The 22,390-nt window shown below is 37.4% G+C and overlaps 1 protein-coding gene across 1 annotated transcript; it reads right to left on the bottom strand.

The window, feature by feature from the left end:
- Positions 1 to 365: 365 nt before the first annotated feature.
- ZC2HC1A (zinc finger C2HC-type containing 1A) lies at positions 366 to 22,190 on the bottom strand. The gene is made up of 9 exons (XM_086466013.1): positions 22,094 to 22,190; positions 18,933 to 19,006; positions 18,098 to 18,214; positions 17,751 to 17,886; positions 14,824 to 14,972; positions 13,717 to 13,822; positions 12,695 to 12,803; positions 1,202 to 1,309; positions 366 to 552 (listed from the first exon to the last, which is right to left on the bottom strand). Exons 1-9 carry the CDS (start codon positions 22,170 to 22,172, stop codon positions 366 to 368), a joined length of 1,065 nt encoding a protein of 354 aa, XP_086322139.1. The 5' UTR covers positions 22,173 to 22,190.
- Between the last annotated feature and the right edge of the window lie 200 nt (positions 22,191 to 22,390).

Below are 22,390 nucleotides of genomic sequence, written 5' to 3'. Positions count from 1 at the left end.
CTACACAAGTCATTTAAATAATCCTTTATCTAGTAGGATTCACAAAAAAAATAACATTGAACCACTTCTGCTACCTAAGTTACTTAACACATTTTTACCTTAATTTTAAATATTTCTGACAGAGATTAAAGAGTATTTCCTTCAATGGCACAGTTTTAGGTACCTGCTGGTTTTATATACAGTATATATATTTGTTCATAAATAACTGTGTAACCAGAGGATTGCACTCAGAAAATTACAATATGATCTTTCAACATGTTTGCAGCATGAAGTCTAACTGGAAGGTGTGCTCTAGCTTTCCATGCAGCAGTACATAGCAGATGCTTGCGATTTCTCAATTTCTTTCTTTGCTTTGAAGAATGTGTTCACACAACCATTCTTCGAATTCCACACTCACAGCAAAACTTCGCCCATTCCACTGGATACCTTGTTCCACATTCATGGCAGAACTTTGACAACTGTACAGGTGAATTTCCTTCACTGCTTTTCGAACTTCCTCCATTGACTGAGGACGGGTAGTCTCCACTGTCATAACCAATTTTACCATCGTACCTGAAAATCCCCAGATAAAGAACATCCTCTGTAACTCAGTTCAGTATAACTTGATACAAAATTATTCTAATCCTTGCAGTGCATTATTACTGATACTGTTACTGTCATTTTCATACTTACACTTCCTATTTATTTACAGTGGTATACCTTACAACTCTACCCAGACTCCCCTACTTATCTCCAGATACCCACCTTCCCTGCAAGAAAGCAAAAAATGCCAAAATTTTAGCAGCATGAAAACTTAAGATGTAGCTTGTCAGAACAAGAAAGGCTGAAGCAGCAATACAATTTTCATCCTACTCTTAAGAGGGCAGATGACAGACAAGTTGTGTGCAAATTCACTCGATTCCAACAGAACCACTCACTTCCCATTTAGAAGGCTGTTCACTAATTTTTTCAGCAGCTCCTAAGAAGTTTTTGACACTTCTAACACTGTCTTTTGTGCACCTTTGAGACAACTGATGACAAAGGTTTTCTGTTAGGTGATAAATACGCAAAATACATTGAGTATCTTAAACATGCCAAATAATATTGACCAAAAGTTATGCATTAACTGCAGAGAACGATATTTTCCCCAACTTCTTTTGTAGTAAGTACTCCCCTTTAAAGAAGGTTCTATTGCTGACAAAATCCACAAAGTAAAAGCTACCTTGAGTAACCGTCTGAATTGCCAGTTTTTCTTTTGTTTGTTAGAGCACCTGTGCTCATGGTTCTTGCCACACTAGGAGGGGTTGATGTCCGTGTTTTTGTTGCACCTCTGAAACAGAATAAGTATCTGATGATTTATACAAGCAGAGAAATATACACAAGAATATGCATTTACAAATGATACAAAAAAATGAGTTCAAGAATCTACACATCAATTAATTGCATGAAAAATAGAACTTATTTCCTACCAAGAGCAGACAGAAGAGCTTTGGCATGCACTTGTCTGGTTTGGACTGAATATGACTTGACTCTTACAACGATGAGCTAAATGAAATAGTAAGTCCCTTACTGTTCATGTTTTTCACTTGCTGTCACACCAAAATACAGGTAGATCCTGCACTACTGGTTGTTTAGTGACTACCTTGACAGACTACAAGTCGCTTCTTAGGACTGGCAGGGCTTCCAGAGAAAATAGAGAGCAGCTGACTGCAGGTCTTCATAGTTTAAAAAAAATGTAGAAAGGATACCATAGCCTCAATATTTTGTGACAAACATCATGAAATCTCAGTATTTTGTGACCAACATGTGAGTCACAAGACTTTTTCCTTCATAGCCACAGACTTTACTTATGATGCATACTTCTCACATAATGCTGTAGATCCTCTTTCTTCAAAGCATAAATATATCTATAAATGTAAATAGAAGAGAGAAAAGAAAGTCTAACCAGCTAGGCATTAGGGCCTAATTTTCTTCTAGCTTGTCACAGTGTTCTTAAAGTTGGCTTCAATAGTATGAACACGTAGCTGTGAAAGCTGCTTTCCTCAAGGTTTGTGGGTTTTATGAGAAGCCAGTGTGCAAGGAACAGCACACCCTAAACACACAGAACATCTCACTGCTTGCTTTGATGAGCAGAGAAACATAAGAATCCCCTGAAAAATATGAGTAGCACCAAGAAAGAGATAGGAAACCCACCAAGTTTTTCTGTTCTTGGACACCGATGCATAAATGAAATTTAATTTGGGACTGGCTCACAGACATTAAAAAAAAAGAAAACAAGACTCCATTTAAAAAAAATTAGTCACCAAGAGCACAATCAGCAACAAACACTCAAAGTGATTTTTTTTTTTTTCCTTTCTTCCCTTCAAATGAACCTAACTGCTCCTTTCAGAATTATAAATAACTTAGCCTTGGTTTGGTTTTCAAACTATATATAAGGAAATGCATTCAACTCCAGTATCTTCAAATGTCAACACTGACACAACCAAGGAACAACGTAATAACTCGTAGACATGTTGCATAAAACATTTCTTCCTCCATGTTATGAGCGCAGGCTAAAGACAGCTTTTCAGCTCCTTCCATCACTTAAACACTTCAGTGGAAAAGTGATCAAATGATTAAGCATAGAATTGGAAATCGGGAACTAAATTTAAGATTAAATCAAGTGAAACTATATCTAACTAAAGCATTAAGATTAACAAGAATGGTTTCTACATGCAACAGTACTGTGGAAGCATCAACAGTACTTTGCATCATGTCAGCCTGCTCCATTAGTCTTCCTGTCTGCCCTCTTATTTAGCAAAATTATAAAGATGGTTTTACTTTTTAAGAAATGCTGTGCAGATTGAAAACCACTACATAAAGTTATATCAGACTCAAAACCTATTAAAAGTTATGTCAGTCTTTCAGAAGTCACAGAACTTCAGGATAAAAATTCTAAATGTAACCTAAATTACACCGTTTCAAGTATGCACAATAGTACAGATGTGAAATACTCTATCTTGTGTTACTTCCTCCAACTTGTTTTACACTGAAGAGAGACCTTTGCTTGTAACTGAGTAAAATTCATTAGAGCTCAACAGTGGAAAGAACATACTGGACTGTTTACTTGTAATGGAAGCTAGAAAAGCATATAAAGAAAAACTCAGTTCTAGACACAGATGGTATGGATCATCAGGGATGATCAGACAATGATGCAAAGAACAGAATTGTGTCTCAATTCCTGTTTAGACAACTCCAACTAATTTAAAACACACTTTTCAAAACTATTACTGCCCCATTCTTTTCCTGGAATTTCAGCTTGGGACCAACATACTACTATTTCAAAACTAACAGCATTAATTTCTTAAACAGAAATCTCTTCAGGTGTAATTTGAATCAATCATTTTTGAACACGATGCAAGGAGTCCTAGATATTTGAAACAAATTAACATGAAAAATTGTCCGCTGTTCTCTCAAGCATGTATCTCAACTGTTGAGTTCTCTCAAACATGTATCATATATGCTCATCTCACTACGTACTCGGAAAATTCACCTGATGCTTTAATACTAGGTGTACACTAGAGAAATTTCCCAGAAATCAGGGTCTTAAACATGATTTGTATGGTGTCTAGTACACCATAGAGACCACTGGTTGAACCTGGCGGGGGGGGGGGGGGGGGGGGGGGGGGGGCAGGGGGAAACCACTAAAAGACCCCGCCAAAGAAAACCCTGAAAAGCCACAGTGAAAGTGCACTGCCCACCCTGTCTATTGAGGGAGGCAGAGTCCCATGAACAGATAAAACATCATTTATTAAAGGTTTAACAGACCATCTTAATTCAGAAGAGTTTAAACATAGCTTTCTGCATTAATTCCTGCAGATCTTTTTCCCCAATTAGTCTTCTAAAAATACAGAAAAAACCAAATCTATTTTGAGACTAGAAACTTCAACATGAGTCTTATAATTAACTGGAATGACTTCTGCCATTTTTGATGAGTGAATCAACAGAAGTAGCAGGCTACCACTGTCTGCAACTTTATTCATCCCAGACACACAATTAGCATCATGTTTCATGTGTATTTGATGACAAATCTTGAAATCGCACCCTTAAGATGCAATCTGATCTCTAGAGACAGATATCTTCCAACAAAGTCAGTCTTGATTATCTCAACTTTTGCCACCACAGCTTGGTCTCTTCTGATCTGTCCAACCTCTGCCACTTCTATCTACTCGTCCAGTTCTACTGGATTTTTTCTGCTTGGTTGCATTGTTCTGTTTTGTTTTTGCAAAGCCATATAAATCCCTGTTTTAAGTTGTATCACGTGAAGTATTAATGGAGCCTGACAGCAGGTGAGGCTGTGTACCAATGTCGCCTTGAACTCTTAAAATCTGGACATACCTTTAAAGACATTTATTACCCATTCTCAGTTTCAAAAGAAATGAAGACTGAAGCGGACTTCCTTTCCTAAAGCAGCTCATGTTGTACATTTAGTTGAATTACCACTGCTTGCAATATGAAAAAATGAAAGAAATTTGTAAAAGCAGCTTGTTTTTTTTCTATTTACACATTCACAATTTGGTTGGATTTTGCCATAAAATACTGAAATATCAAGCTTGCTTTATAGACAGGGAGTTTTCAGATATTCTTGATAGCTATCACCATCACCCACAACAGCTCATAGTTCTGTGCAAAATCATAAGTTCCTTATGACTAATGGCATACACGCCAAAGTCCAGAAATCTTTGCCATAAACTGTGACTATCCGCGCTGCTATGCTGAATTTAGCAATGGCTAGTAGCCAGTCACACTTGTCAAATGCTGCTGGCACATAACATATTCAATAACCTCCCGCAGGGAAGGCAGATTTAATTCATTAACTCAGTGAACAACCGAAAAAACCCAGTGATGTTACAAAGAGCAGAATAAGTGCCTATACTCTTAAAGCTTTAAGTACTCTCAAGAAGAAAAACCAACTATCACTGCTTTAAGGACAGGGGCTATTGTAAGCATGTTTAGTAACTCATGAAGCCAAATTCTCAATCTTAGTATTGGTATTATAAAATGAAAAATTGACCTAATTTTTGATGGTTCACAGGATGTATAGCTCTAACCAAACACGCAAAGGAACAACAACAATTCTGTTTGTCTAAAAAGAGCTTCGTCTCTCTCTCCCCGCCCTTTCACCCCTTTTGCTTCTTCAAGTAGAAACCCAAGTTCAAATATACCAGCCCTGTCTCAAAGGTACTTTGGCTTTGGTTGCAACACTAAAACAGCATTAAGAGATTTAGACACATTTCCGCTATTTAAAGCATTACATTCCATGTCCATGGATAATTCATTACTAATTTCTCCTTTGCAATACACTTTAAGGCATTGTTTATGAAGAATCAGCCCATTTGAATTTGGCATCTTTTACGTTATGTCAAAGGCTTAACTACAATATAGTATCTATTTCATTTTTGAAAGATTGGAATACCCTTTCTTCAAAATTTGGATCTTAAATTTGCTGAATATTCAGAAGACTTTACATGAGACAAGCTGGACTCAATAGAAGACTTTACCTCTCATTAGAGAGCCTGCCTTGCTTACATTCTTGGACCACAGCTAACTGATAGAAGTAGGAGATACATAAATATTTGACTTTAAGAGAATTTTTATTTAAGAGACTATATTTAAGACAATAAAATCACTGTGTCATAAAACTTTTGCCTGTAAGGCAGGTATTTGTACAGTTAGCAGGCTCAAATGCTTACTTCAGCTTTACATCATGCAAATTCAGTTTCATCTCAGGTTTACAGAGATAGAAGTTCATGACTCTCAGTCCACAATCAGTGACAGAAGAAATCAAACCTGAGAAAAGTCTTCATCTTTCCCATCCTACTACAAAGCTGTGTACCTAGCATGAAACAGATACTTATACTAATTATATCATATACTCCAAACAGCATTTATATTGAAGACATACTGGGCAGTAGATGCCTGTCAAGGTCACACTGTTCCTATTCCAATGCTCTGGAGGAACCTTTCTGCAAAACAGATAAACCCCGCTGATTTGTAATAGTTACTTCTTTATAGGCAACAACTCATTTGGTCTTTTGATGGTACTGTCTGTTTTTGTGTCAGTGTCATAAAACCTTTGCACATCTCTTCCAGTTCGCAGTGGTGGGCCTAACTTCTCCATCTTACTACTAAAATATATAAAGGGGTACTCATAAGGAGGTTGCTAGATTGCTATTCAAATTATCGCAAAAACCATTAAAATACTCACAATTAAATACTTATATTCCCAAAGAATTCCCATTGACAAAAAAAAATAAATGTACAAATCAGACTTTAATAATCCAAACAGATGATTTCATAGACTTTTGTTTGGATTATGTGTCCAGTGCATTTTTTTTTTAATTCTTTTTTAAACAGAACAAAAAAACTAATGCCAGTTATCATCACAATCTGCACAATGCACTCACATTTGGCCTTTCTTCTTTTAAGAATAGCTTTTCTAATGTCAAACTTATATCTAGAAAAGGGAGCTCATAATTAAAAGTCATAGTAACTTTATTAAGGTATTAGAAAAATAACAGAGATGTAAGTACAAGCCTCCTTAACTTCAGAATTAGCAAAAAGGAAAATTTTTCCTTTTTCTTTCTTTTTTTTTTTTTTTTTTTTGTAAAGGCTGAACACTGTTCTCAGAGAAAATAACATGCCTTGCATTCTCTTTTCTTCTATGGAGATGAGAAAAGAACAGAGCAAAGCCTGAAAGAAAAACAACTTTGCTTTAATATCAAAAACCCCACCCACAATAGACAGTACTATACACACCAGCAATTCTTCAAGACTTTTTTTATTATTATGGATAACATTTGCAAACCAAAATGAATAAATCAAAAATAGTATTTAAAAAACATTAATTAAATAAAAAAACAAACCAACAACAAAACATAACACCATCCCTCCCACACATAAGCACAACTGTAGCCTTTGAGAAATCACAACTTACATTAGAAAAATTAGGTCTTCAAGTAAAGTTCTGCATTTTTATAATCTTAAATATTACAGTAAAACCTGCAAAAAGCCCATTATATATCCACTCCTAATGTAACAGAAGTTGTTTCTTCTCAAAATAAGCCTAGTAACTTCACCCTGACACTTAAAGAGTATTTTTAGTGATCTTTCTGAAATTAAAGAACTATAAAGAAACAAACCAAGCAAGATTGATGGAAATGTCTGGGTAGCTGAAGCTTAACTCTTCTGTAAGCCTCCCACCCCTAAACAGAAGTCATGAGGAAAAAACAAACAAGCAAAACCAAACACACCCTCACACTGAAATAATTTCATTAAGTTACTGTGCACTTTTCTGATTCTTGATTCTTGTCATACAACCCTAATAAACTACAATGCCAGGAAAATTACTAAACAGTAATTTACAACATAAAATAATATGTCAAGGAAACATTACTTTCAATATAGCTTTTAATATATTGAAACAAAAGGCGTTTGTGTATCTCTAACACCCATATCACACTACTTTTCATACTCTTCCTACAATAACATCGTATTAAAAGGCAGAACCTATGAAGCTGGCTACAGAATTTGTTTTTTGGGAAGCTTCCGGTGTGAACCTTGCAATCCATGTTACATCTTTAAAGCATCAAAGGAAATCTGCCCATAAGAAACCAAAATTCAACAATGCTAAATGATGTACATTCACTATCAAGTCAGCAGGGAACACAGATTTTAGTCTTGACAATTTAGCCTCAAATAATGCAGGCTGTCAAATAAGCTCCCCTAGAGTTCCTCTTCCCACTCCTCTTCCCAAACAGATGTTATAGTTCAAACTAATTAACTCAGGAAATGCTTAATCAATTCCTGTTTGACGAAATATACACTCTTGACATATTTCCCAAGGACTGAGAATCAAGACTGAGGTCTTTGACACTACAAGTCAAATACTCCAACCTATCATGACTTTCTTAGCTCTTTTCTGAGCCTTTATCAACGTAATCTGCGAACTCCAGGCACCTATAGCGTAGAATACTGAAGACAATAACCTAGAAGCAGTCATGATACTGCCAAAATAAAGCACTACAGCATTCTTCCACACTTCAAAAAACAAAAACCCCAAAGCTGACAGCCTTTTCATTTACTAATAGAAATAAGCACAACCATACAAATCTTCTGAAATGCAAAGACCACCAAGACAACTTGTTATTTACCTTGATTTCACTGAACAAAGCTGTGTAAGTAATAGTATTAACAAAAAGAGCAAGCTATTTTAAAAATATAATGTTTTTAAAGGCTACACATTCTGTATGGCAAATATGTAAGTGGAGTTTAAAAGGTACTGATACCGGTTAGGTGTGCCATTCATATTGGATTTCAGCTGCAAGACAGTACTGCATGTGTCATTAACAGACATGACTCCCAAAAGGCGTAACTTTGATCAGCTTAACATTAAATAGTATGCTTTATCCCCAAAATAAAATAACAAAGTAATTTCTAAGGGTTCATTTGCTATATTGAAAAACATCATGTAATTTTTCAAGTCCCAGTAAAAAAAAAATTTAAAAATACTGTTCATAAATGAAGCATGCATAGACCATTAATCTGTACATGCAAAAGATCCCTGGCTGGCCACAAGCAGTGGTGTCACGTTCTGCTAGGCAGAAGAGTTTGCATGTAGTGGTGGAGTTTTGCCTGTTTTCTTAGCCTTAGGATAGGAAAAACCACCTACTAATATTTTCTCCTGAAGATCTGACAGCTTACTAAAACTGCCCTACCCCTCAAGAAATGCACTCTTAGAAAATATATATATCAAACTTATGATCTTAACACGATTTACTATCAAAACATAAGCCTAACTACAACTTATATAGAATTAATTTTCCTTTTCCCAGTTTTTCAACATCAAGATGATGAAATCTGATTTTCATGCAAGTGAATGAAGGTTTTCCTACTAACTACATTACAGTCTCACACGCTACTCTTGCACTCTCGCTTAATTCTCTAGGACTCAGAAATGATGCCCTTACGCTTCGCTTCCATTAAGACGTATAAACCAGCTGTGCTCTTACTCCACCCAGGCAGGAAAAGAAAACTGCCACAGCAGAGCTCAGCTGACACATCCCGATCTAGGTGTACCAAGTCAGCCTCCCTAACGCTAACCTAGTTTACGTTGATGATGCTGTGGTATGCTCTCTCAGTAGTCCTTTACTAGGGGAGCAGAATAGGAGCATTCAAATTAAAAAAAAAGCAACAGCATAGCAAAAATGACTTAAAATAAGGGAGTTCCTAACATTCTGCTCATACAAAACAAGAATGTATACTGCAATATTGAAGTTGAACTTCATATGAAATGAATTTCAAGAGTCTTTCTTTTCCAGAACCAAACACCTTAGAGACCCAGTTCGGTTTCCCCTTTGCCTTTAACACAAACGCAGGAACAGCTTCACGTGCCTGTCACTATTAACAGTTTCAGGCAGCAGCAGTTCAAGAGTGCCACCTGAAGAGCAAGAGGGAAACTGCACGCCTGTGCATTTTAATCACTTCTGGCTGTTAACATTAGCCAGCAGAGTCATTTCTCGCCCCTTTGCACATCCATCAGAGAGAACCGGTACCATTATTCTACAGAAAGCAGTGTCTGATTAAATCGCCCCCCTCCAACATACATATAATTCATCCTTGATATTGCACAATATAATTGTAATTCTACTATTGAGCTTCACTACCTCTCTGTTAAACCTGGAATTACAGCCACCCAGACAAAAATATATGGTTTTACTTAATCAATATGTAAAAACGCCCAAAATTTAGAGTTTCCCTTTACTGAAAACTGCAGGAGCTTGTTTCTTACAGCAAAAACTGGGATGTAACCCAGCCAAAAAAGTATGTAGGCTTTGAAATATTTGCCAAGGAAAAAAAAAAAAACTAAAAAAAAAAAACAACAACAACAAAAAAAAAATCACAGGATTGCTTAACATTCCATTCGAAAGACTGCCCGTAAAACAATACACGTGAAACACTGTGCTCAGTAAACCACTTCACTGACCACTCCTAAGGAAGAGCATGACATCTTACAGCACAAGCTCTGCCTGACTTCGGTACAACAGAATCCCAGATCTCATGCTATGGCTTGTCATTTTACTGCCTAAATTGTAAATGTAGCAAAAGAAATACATCTTGTTCCACCCTAATGAAGATTATTTTTATAAAATTTTAAAAGCACTTTTATTCTATAAAATAATTCTATCTGCAATTAGCTATAGCCTAAATTATAAGATGTTTCAATGCTTAAAATCTGTGTTGCTACAGTATTAACTATTCTCACTCTCTGACTTAGGATGTTGACTGTCAGTGTCTCAATCCCTGCTCCGATATAATTTTGTAGGTATTTCAATGGAACCTTACTTATTTCCCCCTCACACTCCAATACGAAGGCTGAGATGATTAAGGCCTAAATTGTCACTAGTGACCCATTTGAGGCACCTAACTCTTCCATGTTGCAACTGCTCCTACTCCTCTTTGCTTCAACGTAACCCCTGGCAAACTCCTCAGAAGTGAACGCAAAGTAGCTAAAAGAAAGAATTGCCAGGTCTCAGGTACAACACTTGGCAAAGAGACACATCTAACAGCCATCTGTGAGAAAACTGGTTATTATGACCAGCAAGAAATCATAAGGACCGGTTAGCAAAGATGAGAACACAAATTTGTTTAGAGCAGAGAAGTGAGAAGGACTGCAGGCGGAAACGCATTCATCACATCCATACTCTTAAAAACTGGAAATCATGTAGGCAATTAAGTGAGGTTATAAGCCAAGCTAACATTCACTGCCTCTCAGCAGATCACCACCTCAAAGCTAGGCCAACCAGAAGTCGTCCATTTGCAGCTGCCAGCACGTGTGAACAGAGAGAACCTGTGGAAACATCTCTCAACAGATCAAGTGCTTGTGGTACTATGATTCCGCGCCCCTTGGTACTTGATGTGATGTCCCCTCCCTGGGCCGCATACCAATCCGGGGCAAGTCAGGTATGGACTGTACGAGGCAGCACACCAGAGCGCTAAGGCTCCCCCTTCCCATGGCTGCCGCCTGCCTACCCTGTTATTTGAAGAACAACAGCGACCAACAGGCCTTGAACACCTGTACCTGGGTTGTAGCACAAAGGGAGAGATACCAGGACTCCAAGATCCAGTGAGTTCTGGGCCTATGCAACTCGTGGGAAGTATGAGAACATTACATCATCCAAGCAGGGCCGAGATGGAGAAGGACCTGACGAAAGTCAATTATTTTGGACCCTGTAAATAGCAACTCCAAGTGAGACCCTTGAGCTCTCCTGGGTTGCAGCGGGCTGTGGCCAGCACCTCAACCCAACTTGGGACACCTCTCTGGCATTGCTGACGACTGGTCTTTCTCAAGACTCAGTCATCGCCCACTGAGAGATGCCGATGTATTGTGAATACCTGAAACTCAGAAAAGGAAATTCTCACCATAGGCTAGCCTCTCGTCTCCACCCCTCTACCCATCTATGTGCTTATCTGTCTGTCTGTGTTTGTGTTTTAAGTTAGTGTGAATCTTGTCATTCTCAAATCTGTAATTAAGTCGCTGTTTTAATGGTAATATATTCTACTAAATTACCCTGTTAATCTTTAAATCAGTTAATGATTCAGTGCTGCTAAAACTCAACCTTTTGATCTATTTCACACCATTAATAACTTTTGAATTGCTGCTAAATCATAACTGTCAAAATATTTCATCCATGACACTGATATTTGGCTTGGTCATGTCACTATTCTTCCTCCAAGCTTCAGACAAGAAAATGGAAGACCACAGAATACAAAACAGTAAAAACAGTGAGCAACTGACTGGTAGAATTAAATAGAACTTTATTGTTAAGAAATGAAGACCAAAACCTGTGCCTCCTCACCTTATACAGCTTTCACCAATCTGATACTCATTTTTATAGGAATAAATCTTCAATCAATGTTATAACTGCAATCACCCTGTTATATTTTTTGTTTTCTCTCAGTGCTCCTTGGTGCTCCTCAAACTTCTCTAAAGTTGCACCACGTTTCTTCAATCCTTTTCATACATTTCTTCTTTGAGATAGTGCGCACTGACTGACCCCCTCCAAAATGTCAGTAACAGCCTTGACCACTTCAGCGCTTTCACCGAACCCCACTAATCTACATCTACCACTTCTTGTTGCTGTTGTAAGGCACTGGTTTCCATTGCCTTATTTGTTCTCATTCATTTGTTGTCTCTTGAGTATTTTAAGACAGGAAAGGGAAGACGGGAAGTATCTGCCCTTTTGTGTTAAGAAGGAAGATCCTGTCACAATTGGCTTGTGGTCTATAGCAGAGGCCTCTTACTTCCACAAATTGCAGGAAATTATGCCTAACGTTTTTTCCTTTTTTAAGTCTCTTCAACTTTACAATTAAAAAAAAAAATTATAGCTCAAATCACTTCTGCGTATTCTATAACTTTTTAATCTACTTTCTATTTTTATCACTGGACCTCCTTTGTAGTTACTCTAACATTAGAAAATGTATCCTTGCCTACTCCAAGGTCCCTTAAACATTAACTGTGTTTATAAATAAACAATAAATTCAAAACACTGCACTTCTGAAGCTCACAGGAAAAAAAAAAAAAAGGCAGCAAGTGAAACAGACCCAGAGACTTCTAGAGCTAGCACAACATCAATATGAAATAAAGCATAAATGACAACATTAAATGGAAACTTACCCTGCTTGTGGGTTCACCATTCCCAATGAGTTTTTATGAGCTGGTGACAACGTCTGAATTTTGCTCCCACTGGATCCAGACGAAGATAGTGCTTTACTTGAAGAGGCACCTTGCAGTTGAAAGCAAGTGTGGAAATATAAGAAAATGTGAGATATTGCTGCTGGAATGATAGAGTTCACTATACATTTTTTTATTGTAAAATTCAAAACAAGAATTTTAGAAATATCAAGATATGAACAAGTGTCAAGATACTAGGAAAAAGCAGACATTTCAGAAATTTACAGAAAACATGCAACTGAGACATCATGTTCTATTCTAACAAAACAGATCTCAATTACTTTCTTCAGAAAGAAAAAGGAACGAAAATCAGCTTAGAATGTTAAAGTATGTACAAACAGAAGATGTCTGATATCTGATGATATCTGCAATCAGGTTAAGACCGGTGTTTGCATAATTATAATATACATGGAATGACCATGTATTTTCACCATTTCATTATCATATTCAGCATACAAATTAGCTACAGAATTAAGCAACAGAAGAATCTCAGGTGAGAGATCAGTATTTGATACAATTATGCATTACTATACAGAACGATTTTGCAGGTTCAATGCAGAAAAAACCCTAATTTGACCTGATAAATAAACCAGAAGAGAATCCTATGTGCTCAAGAGTCTTGTTGGATAGATGCCAATCAGTGCCTCTTCCAACTTTACTTTACAACGGTTTTTACAAACTACTATATCAATTTCAACAATGAAGTACATAACCATCATGTGTAAGTAAGAAAAAAAATCAGGTCACATGCAAAAAAAATGTATTATGAAGAATAGATACCATCTTATGCACCCATGTATGTAACACTGAACTCCTCTTGTAAGTTTTTTTTACTTTGTCAGTTTAAATCATTGGGCAATGCTGTAGAAATCTTTCCAGCTATTAAAATTATACTACTTTTACTGCATAGTTTGCGAACTAATATTTAGAAAGGAAATGGAAAGTTCATAACATTCTTTTCATACCTACAACAGTTTTGCTAACGCCACTTGGCTGTGGTAAGCGTGATGATGATGATGATGGTGGCGCTGACCCTACAGAAGGCATCTTCTTAACTGCAGCAGGTTTGTACTGTAACAAAATACAACCTAGAAATTTAAGCAATTAAATCAAACTATCTATGTAACATGACAGGTAGTTATCTCGGGTAGTGTGGGAACAGACGACGATACCTACTAGGTAAACTGTTTCTGGTACAGGATCATGCAAATGCTTTCCGTTAGTCTGCTCTCCTATACGTACAGATGATACTAGCAGGAAAGATTATCCCAGTGGTTTTGTTTTTTCATTTACCCATATGTCTCTGTGTATTTTCTGCTTTTCTACAGCTTTTCTCATCTTTTTCCATAGCTGTCTCTTGAGATTCACATTATCACCTGATTACCAGTTAATTATAAAAAGAATATTCAAGGGCAGGACCATTTTTGTCTTTCAGATCTTACTTTCACCTGTGTGCTCTGGACCAGTCCCAGTACCTATTCAGAACACAGTGCAAGAACCACTAAGTAACTGCTTATGTCTGTTTAACTATTCACAGCTACCAGAAAAAGAGAGCATTACCAGCAAATGAACACACACGTATGCTTTAATCCTTTGTTTCCATTATCAGTTAACTACTACAGCTCTTACCTTAAAACACACGAATTTCTTTAAGCCTCTAGTTAGTCAAAATATTGCTGTCAGTTATCCTGTACTCATGTACCTTTGCTTGCTCACTTAAGGAACAGTCTTGAATTAGACTCAGAAGACTTGCACAACAGAAATCTAACTTTCTTTACAAATACTGCATCTCTACTTCCTGCTGCTACCCTTACCTGTCATTTTCACAAATCTCTGAATTACATTTATAACTGGTTTTGGCTTTGCAACTGCTGCCATCTGACTTAATGGATCTCTGCAACTCTCATAAGAAAGCAAAAACATCTTCCATGCTTAGTGTCTAATTTCAGCCTAGCACAAATAATAAAAATACAGAATAAAATAGTTCATTTCATTTAAGAGCAACACACTATTGAACAAGCTTGATTTGATGTCGAATGCAAGCTACAAGCTAAGAAAATGTTGTAGTTCACCTGTGTTCGAGTAGGAAGCTTCCCTTTGGTATCAGCTGCCAATTTCCCCTTATTAGTAATACGTGCTGCTTGTTCTTTACAGAAATTGATGTGTCTGTCAGCTGCATTTTCATTAAATCTCCTCTGACAATATGGACACTGGATGTAATCTTAAAAACATAAAAGCTTAACATTAATAATGTGTTTTAAACAAAAGTGTTTTAAAGTCTTTTAAGCACCAGTCCCAGCCCCACCCCCAGAGAAAATTAAGGCCTCTTAAATCTGAAAATGAAATACAGATTGCTGGAGAAAAGAATTTGTCCACATGTAACACAAAACACGTTGTTTGATGAATAAGAATGAGAAGAGTGGTTGAGGATCAGGAATAACCTAAGCAAAATCAGAAACACTTTCAGAGATGCTACTCAGCAGAGAAGGTGGCCAAAGAGGTATATGGACATGGCACAGGTATCAGCTGGAAAGAACTGGAGAAGAGGTGAGGTTAAACAAACAAAAAGATCACAAACACAGTTCAGTTTGTTCAAGATATGAAAATGCATTAAAACCTTTCACATACAAATAGCCGAAGACAACAAAATCTGTTCCCTCTGGCAATTTTGAAAGGACTAACCGTGCTACTGGAGAAGATCATTAAAAAAACCCAAAATTGGAAATCTAATAAAAAAACCCCAACAGAATCAGTGGAAATCCAGCCAAAATGAGGAGATAGCTATAGAGGCACGCAGAACAGGGTAATTGGTGGCTCTACTATTTTTCAAGATTAATTTAGTCACATTACAAACAGTACTACTTGCAAGAAATATTACAACTAACGTTGGGGGAGAAACTAGAAAGGCTATGTAAATGTTTAAGATACTAAAAGATCTCTCATCTGTATGCTGGGAATATACCCCTTAAAATACACTGCCCTGGGGAAGTAAACTCTTTGGACTGCAGTTTCAGATAGACATTTTAGTGCCTAGACATATGGACGCTGAATTCCCCAGATTACAGTATTCAAACCCATGTAAATACCACCTTCAGAAAGAGCTGGACACTGGTAAAGCAGGTTAAACTGTTATGTTCCCAGGTGCTTTTAGAAACATATTGAAAAAAAATGAGAAGAGATTCAACAGTCACTGCCTCCAAGATTATAGTTATACAATCCAAAATAAGATTTGGATTACATGTTACTACTCCAAATGCAGCAGATTTGGCTTAAGTAGTTATCCCTTTAAATTATCAAACAATTTTGAGTAAGTCAAATGAAGTAGTGGCCTCTGAACTATGACCCAAGAAGTGTGAGCAAAGGACACAGTAAGAACACAGGAATCCTTCAGAGAAGTGACAGCATGGGAACCTCATGTGATAATGACAAGGATTTATTTATTTACTCTACATAAACTCCATTACTGCCAGAATACTCAAACATGAACTGCACCTTAAGAGACAGACACTCAGAAGCAGAAGAACTATAATATCTACGTGGTTGAAACAAAATAATCCCAAACAAAGTTAAAAAAAAAAAAAGAAAAGTTAAAAAAAGCAAAATAGATTCATAAAGCAGCTGTGGAAGCCCCTAGATAATAAAGAAAAGAAGTTTCTAGCCCACAGCAGACTTTCAAAGCCCACTAAAGCAAATGCATCAGACCGTAGAGGATTAACATAAAACTCTTTTAAGAATTAGGGACTGTACTTTCAGCCTTCTGTAAAATGCTTGGCACCAGCCAGCCACCTGGCTATCTGGAAGTACTGTTCATACTGTCCAGGAGAACTGTTAGGATTCAATGTGAGCTTTATAAAAAACAAACTTATCAAAATAAGTATACATACGGAGTCCAGTTCAACGCAAATGGCATGACAAAGTCCTTCTTAGTATCATGAGGCTATTCCACACTTCTAAGGAAAAGGTGGAACAAGAGAGCAAAAAACCAGCAATACTGCTTGGTTGAAAACTGAAAGCATGCAATTAAGTAGGAAATATTAACACAGAACTCTTTCCTTTTAAAGGGAAAAGACTAGCAGGGACAGAGATAGGGTGTATTGAATGCTGAATAATACCACTTCACTTCTTACTATGAACGCACAGTTACAACCCTGATACTGGACTAACACGTTTCCTGTAGAGAAACAAGGTAGGGAACACCCACATCCTCACTTGACCACAGACAGGCAGAAGCAAACAGATGCTTTTTTCCATTTTTCCCAATCTTTCTGAAAATAGCCATAGGGCTGATCAAATGGTTTAGCTCTTCGGATGAGATGAAGAAATACATTCTCCAATCTGTTATCACATCACAGAAGTTAACTGAAAGGTGTATTTCCTTCTCCCTCACATCACACTGCTTCAACACTTTACCCAGCCTCAGTTCTGAAGGCAACCAAGGACCTTGTTAATACAAATCCCAGACATCTCACATACCTAAAACGCGAGTACGCTCACCACATGAAGAAGGATCACATGCACACTCAGGCATACACTGCAAACATGAAACTAAATGTGAATTTAGCAAGAAATGGGAAAGAATACATTTGAAGAATATTGAAGACCTGTATTCCTACAATATAGATAGATTGTGGGTGTCCAGCATCAGCAGGTAATTAAAAACGTAGCCTGCTCTTTCTGAGCACTTCCACTGCTGTAGACAGAAACAAGGTGTTGAACAGTTTGTCCAGCCTAGAGATTGTAAGATGGTAGCAAGCTGCTAGTTGGCCACAACTACCTTTCAATGCACTAAAAACAAAGTCATGGGCTTTGAAAGCTACAAAGGATGCTAGCCAGCCAGACCCACACTCCACAACCAGCATTTGCATAGGCATAATCAGGTATTCATCCTTCAAGAGCTTGCGAATATTGTATTCCAACAAATTCCTTTCCAACCCGATTTTTTACAAATTAAGCAAAAAAACCCCACCCAATCTCTAAAGAACTCAATTGTTTAACATACCAGGGTCATAAGATGGCGGAGGTGGTGGAGGGAGTTTTCCACCATCTTTAAGATTAAGTCCTTTGGCTGCTCGTATAGTTGCTATAAATTCCTCATGCTTTCGTCTCCAGTTGGAAGGTTTTTTTGGGGGTTCTGGCTAAGAAGCCAAAAAAGAAAGAATTTTATATGTTTTAAGCTCTTACTTCAAGCTAAGTACATGCCCTGTTTTAGTACACAACATTACAGCTAAGATTTCTTCCAGATCTTAGTTGACCTAGTTATCACGAATTGCCAGCAGAAATAAGCCTTATTATAATGCATACATAGTTTGCCTAAAATGTTCATATGCAGAGTAAATTATAACATACTCGTGGCTTAAGAGGTTTTACTGTGGGAATATCAGTTCCTTCTGCTCTCTGTCGGCTAGAATCAAATGTCTTCCTTTTCTTGGCAGAAGTTTTTTGGCAAATAGGTCCATGCTTTTTCTAAAAGCAGAAGAAAAACAGAAGGAGAATATAGAATTTAGTTTTGAAAACGTAAGTTATTAACATGTTATTTCCCTCTTTCTTGGTATGTCAATCAGCAAACAAGACCCAGCTCCCAATGAATAAGATCAGACTGCTTTCACTCAAACATTTATGCCAGTCATTACTTTTAAAACGGAACTACAGCAATTCTCAAATGCATACATACGGTCACAAAAACTTGGGCAATGAAGAAGAAAAATAGAAGGCACCTATATTTGTTCCTTGCAAATAAAAAAATTGATGGTAGGTAGGCAGCACTTGCATGGAGTGGCAAGACAAATCAGAGGTGTCTGAAATTCATATTCAAAGGACAGACCAGTTTCTATTAAGTCTGGAGAACACAGTATTTTGAAGGTGGCCAACAAAACACTTCATTTACTAGCTGAGACTGCATAATGCTAGGGCTTACATCTGCAGAAGCAAGGAATGATCCTGTGACCCTAGAGAAGATGCTTTTAGAAGCATGTATTTTCAGAAGGTGATGTGATGCTGAAATAAAATTAGCCTCCTTCTAAGGAGTTTCAAAACTGAGAAAACTGGAATCAATAATTATTTGGGGGGAAAAAACCCACCAAACCCGAGCATCTACATCTACTTTATTTAGCTGTAGTGACCATTGCTTAACTCTCATATGAACTTACCAGATCTAAAAGCCAACAGCAATGATACCACTTACCAGTGCTGCTGGAAAGAAAGTCCTTCCGCAAATCCTACATGGCAACAGATCTCCGGTTTGCACTGCAGCCTCACCTTAAGAAAAAACGTACTTCTGTTAAGAAAATTTGTGATAAAAATTTATTCCTAGACTGCTAACCTCATACACTGAGCAATAATAACAGTTATTACTGTAAAAGCATACAGCAACTGCATTCTGTGCAGTTCATAAAGGAAAAAGTGACACACAAATCCTCACGTACTTTTGGAAGCAGTCAGGCCCAGTAACATCACCATTGATTCTGATAATCTACAGTACGAAAAGGATGCCTGTATGTCAACACGCAAATGCAGATTCACTGTAAGTCACAATCACAGCCCAAACACACATAAAGAATAATGACATTTAGTGGGTACTGCTGTGTCTTTGGAAGAGGATCACCTGCTATAGTATCAAATATAAGTCACATCCCACCACTTATTTTTCTCTACTGAGTTAAACTATTCCACTTTCGCTTGTAAAGGAAAAAACCACAACTTTAACGCTACTTTTACGCATTATGGAATGGAGTCATGACAGAGATTAAAAACTCCAGAGGGCTTCCCAGTAACAGCCATCTATTGTATTTAATACCGAACCAGAGGGAAACAGGGATATTTTTGTATCACATATGCATCAATAAAAAGGCAGTAAGTTTGAATTAAGTTTGAGATTTACTAGTTGCCTCCTGTGTACTCAGTCTGACTAGTGCTCCCTCTATTTATACAAAGTTAAAACAAACCCACTTTGAATTGACTTTATTTTAGGCAAACTAGTGGCTTAAATGAACGAAGTTACGAACACAGCAACGTTCAATGACTTGATCGGGTTTTGTTGCCAGTTCCTCAGTGTAAAACAATTTTCCACCTAAACATACATACTTGTCAATTAACTGTAGGACCAGTCCCAAAGAAAATGGGTAATTTAACAAAACATTTCATAGCAAACAAACGTAGATTCAGGCAGCCACGGTTCCCACTGAAAACCTTTTTTTACAAATGTAAAGATTAAAATTGAGTAAGATTTCTAGTACATTTCTCTGGAATTTGAGCTTGTGTTTGAATTCAACATTAAAAGAAGTAGACTTGATAGCTGCTCACCTGATTGAGCAGTACTTCCATCGACATACCAAGCATAACAAGTGCCCATTAGCACTGGCTGCAGCTACAGTTACAGCGCTGGATTTCCGAACAGCATTCCTGCCCTCCTTTATTGCTGGCAGGTACTCCATCACATCTGCAAAGAGCGATTTCTACTGCCAACACCTCCTCCCCCGTAACGAAATCACTGACCCAAAACACAAAAGGAAGTTATTTTAAAAAATGAAAGTCCCTTAAGTTTTGTTGAACACAAGAAGCCTACAATCCTTTAGATCTGCACACATATCCCTTCAATTTCTTAATCATGCCTCTGTGTTTACTTTTAAAGTGAAAAAAAACCCAAACAAGAAAACAAAACTACAAAACCTTAACGTGTCTTTTTAGGAACCCACAAGCCTTCCCTTACAGAAGGGTTAGCAATGTCATCAACACGAAATCTAATAATTTAAAAATACGGGAATAAAGTTGTGAAAGTTGGAAGAGAGTCGAGTTTGGTTTGCTGTTTTTGTTTGTGGGTGGTTTTTCTTTTGGTTGGTTCTTTTTTTAAAGGCATTCATGCGTGATATCTAATGCAGTCAGTCATGGACTGACTGATTTTTTTTCCCTGAACAAAAGTTAACAGAAATGGTTGTTAAATGGGGTTGTATTGGGTGGGAGGAGCTTAAAAAAAGGGGAACACTCAAATCAAGAAACAGAAGAAGAAGGGTTCGCTTGGTAAATAAGCCTGAGAATAGAAACTGGTAGTAAGATGGTGTCATGGCAATTGTCTTCAGTCTAGCAACAATGCGGAGATTACCATCACTTTGGTTGTACAACCACAGAAGACCCATGACACAGCGGCTACACTTCTTTTTCCTTTTACCATCTTTAATACCATTAATCACTAGCAGTTTACATGCTTGTATTAAACATGAATGAATATAGTCAACTTGGAAAAGGATAGTCATAATTACTGTTTATCTAACCTAAACACACTTAGGGAAAAGAGAAATATGTTCAAAACAGCTATGTGAATACCAAGGGAAGTAGTAAGTTTTGGCATCACTTCAGATGAAATACATCATATACAGCTCTACACTTTATTCTCCTACTGTTTGCCTGAGACCAGGTCTCAAATAAAATCACAGAGTTCAACCTAGTAAGATGCTGGGTATCTGTATTAAACAACTAGATTGGAAGTTTTATTAGCAGCACGACAATAATCTCATCACTTGTGTTTCTAAACTGCCCCTGTGAGAGCTCCTCCTCTTCCAGCTACTTTCAGAATATACTCACCTTCCAAATTATCTTCTTTCTACCTACACAAAAGTTATTGCACACATTTCTTTTGAATATGGTTGCAATCTAGTTACCCATACTTTCTGACCTTGAAGCTGGAGTTTAGCTGTAAAACTTGGGTGGACCTCAAAGTCCAACAGCACAGCTATACAGCCTGTCTCACGGATGGAGCGCAGTGCTTTCGATACTCTTCTATGTCAGTTTAGACGTCATTGAAACCCAGCTTTCCAGGGAATAACTTTCTCTCCTCTCATATTCAAATGCAGCAACTGATTTACAGCGGAAAGCGCAAGCTGCCAGCTCTCAGATTTAACTTTCTCAGTACAACATGTGGACCCATCAATACACACACATTTGATCTGACACAGTCACAAGCTTAACACCAGCTCTTGCTGTCACATTTACAAATTAAGCAGTTGTATAAATAGACCCCACGCCTAGAGGGAGCAGAAGTCTTCAGTATTGCTGAACAGTTATTAACAGAAGTTTGATTAGTTTTCTCTTTCGGAGAGCTTTGTATGCGCAAGTATGCGTCTGCACTTAGATATAAAGTGCAGAATGCTTCAAAGAAACAATACTGCACTTAGTAACAGTATTTTGTCATGCTGTAAAATCTGTCTGACTGCCCTTCAAAGCCTTTTATTTATCTGCAGCAGTGACAGTACTAAAAGACTTGGGCCAGACAAATGTGGTAATCAGGTCAAGCCTCACTGAATTCAAACACAGCAACACTCCGGTACGATTTCCAGCCTTGAGACTAGGTACCTATTTGAAGCCAGCAAGCCACCAGCAACTGTTCAAAGTTACCACTTGGAAGAGCGCTTGCCAAATTCTGCTGCAACATTGCATTTATTGCTTTTAGCGCAACTCTGCTCTCATCTCCAAAAGCAAGGTATTTTCCACCTAAGAGTTCCACATACTTCAGGTATGAGAAAAAAAACGCAGTGCATTCCCCACATTAATTGGAATCTACATCATCAAGACTATCAGTCTCCAACATGTCCACTAATCAGTACTGACTGGGTGATATTTTTTAATCAACACATTAACTAACAACAGTCT

This window comes from Leptosomus discolor, chromosome 5, assembly GCF_034619465.1.
Source record: "Leptosomus discolor isolate bLepDis1 chromosome 5, bLepDis1.hap2, whole genome shotgun sequence".
NCBI lineage: Eukaryota > Metazoa > Chordata > Aves > Leptosomiformes > Leptosomidae > Leptosomus > Leptosomus discolor.
Note: the sequence above shows the minus strand (reverse complement) of the source record. Positions and strands in the feature narration are given on the sequence as shown.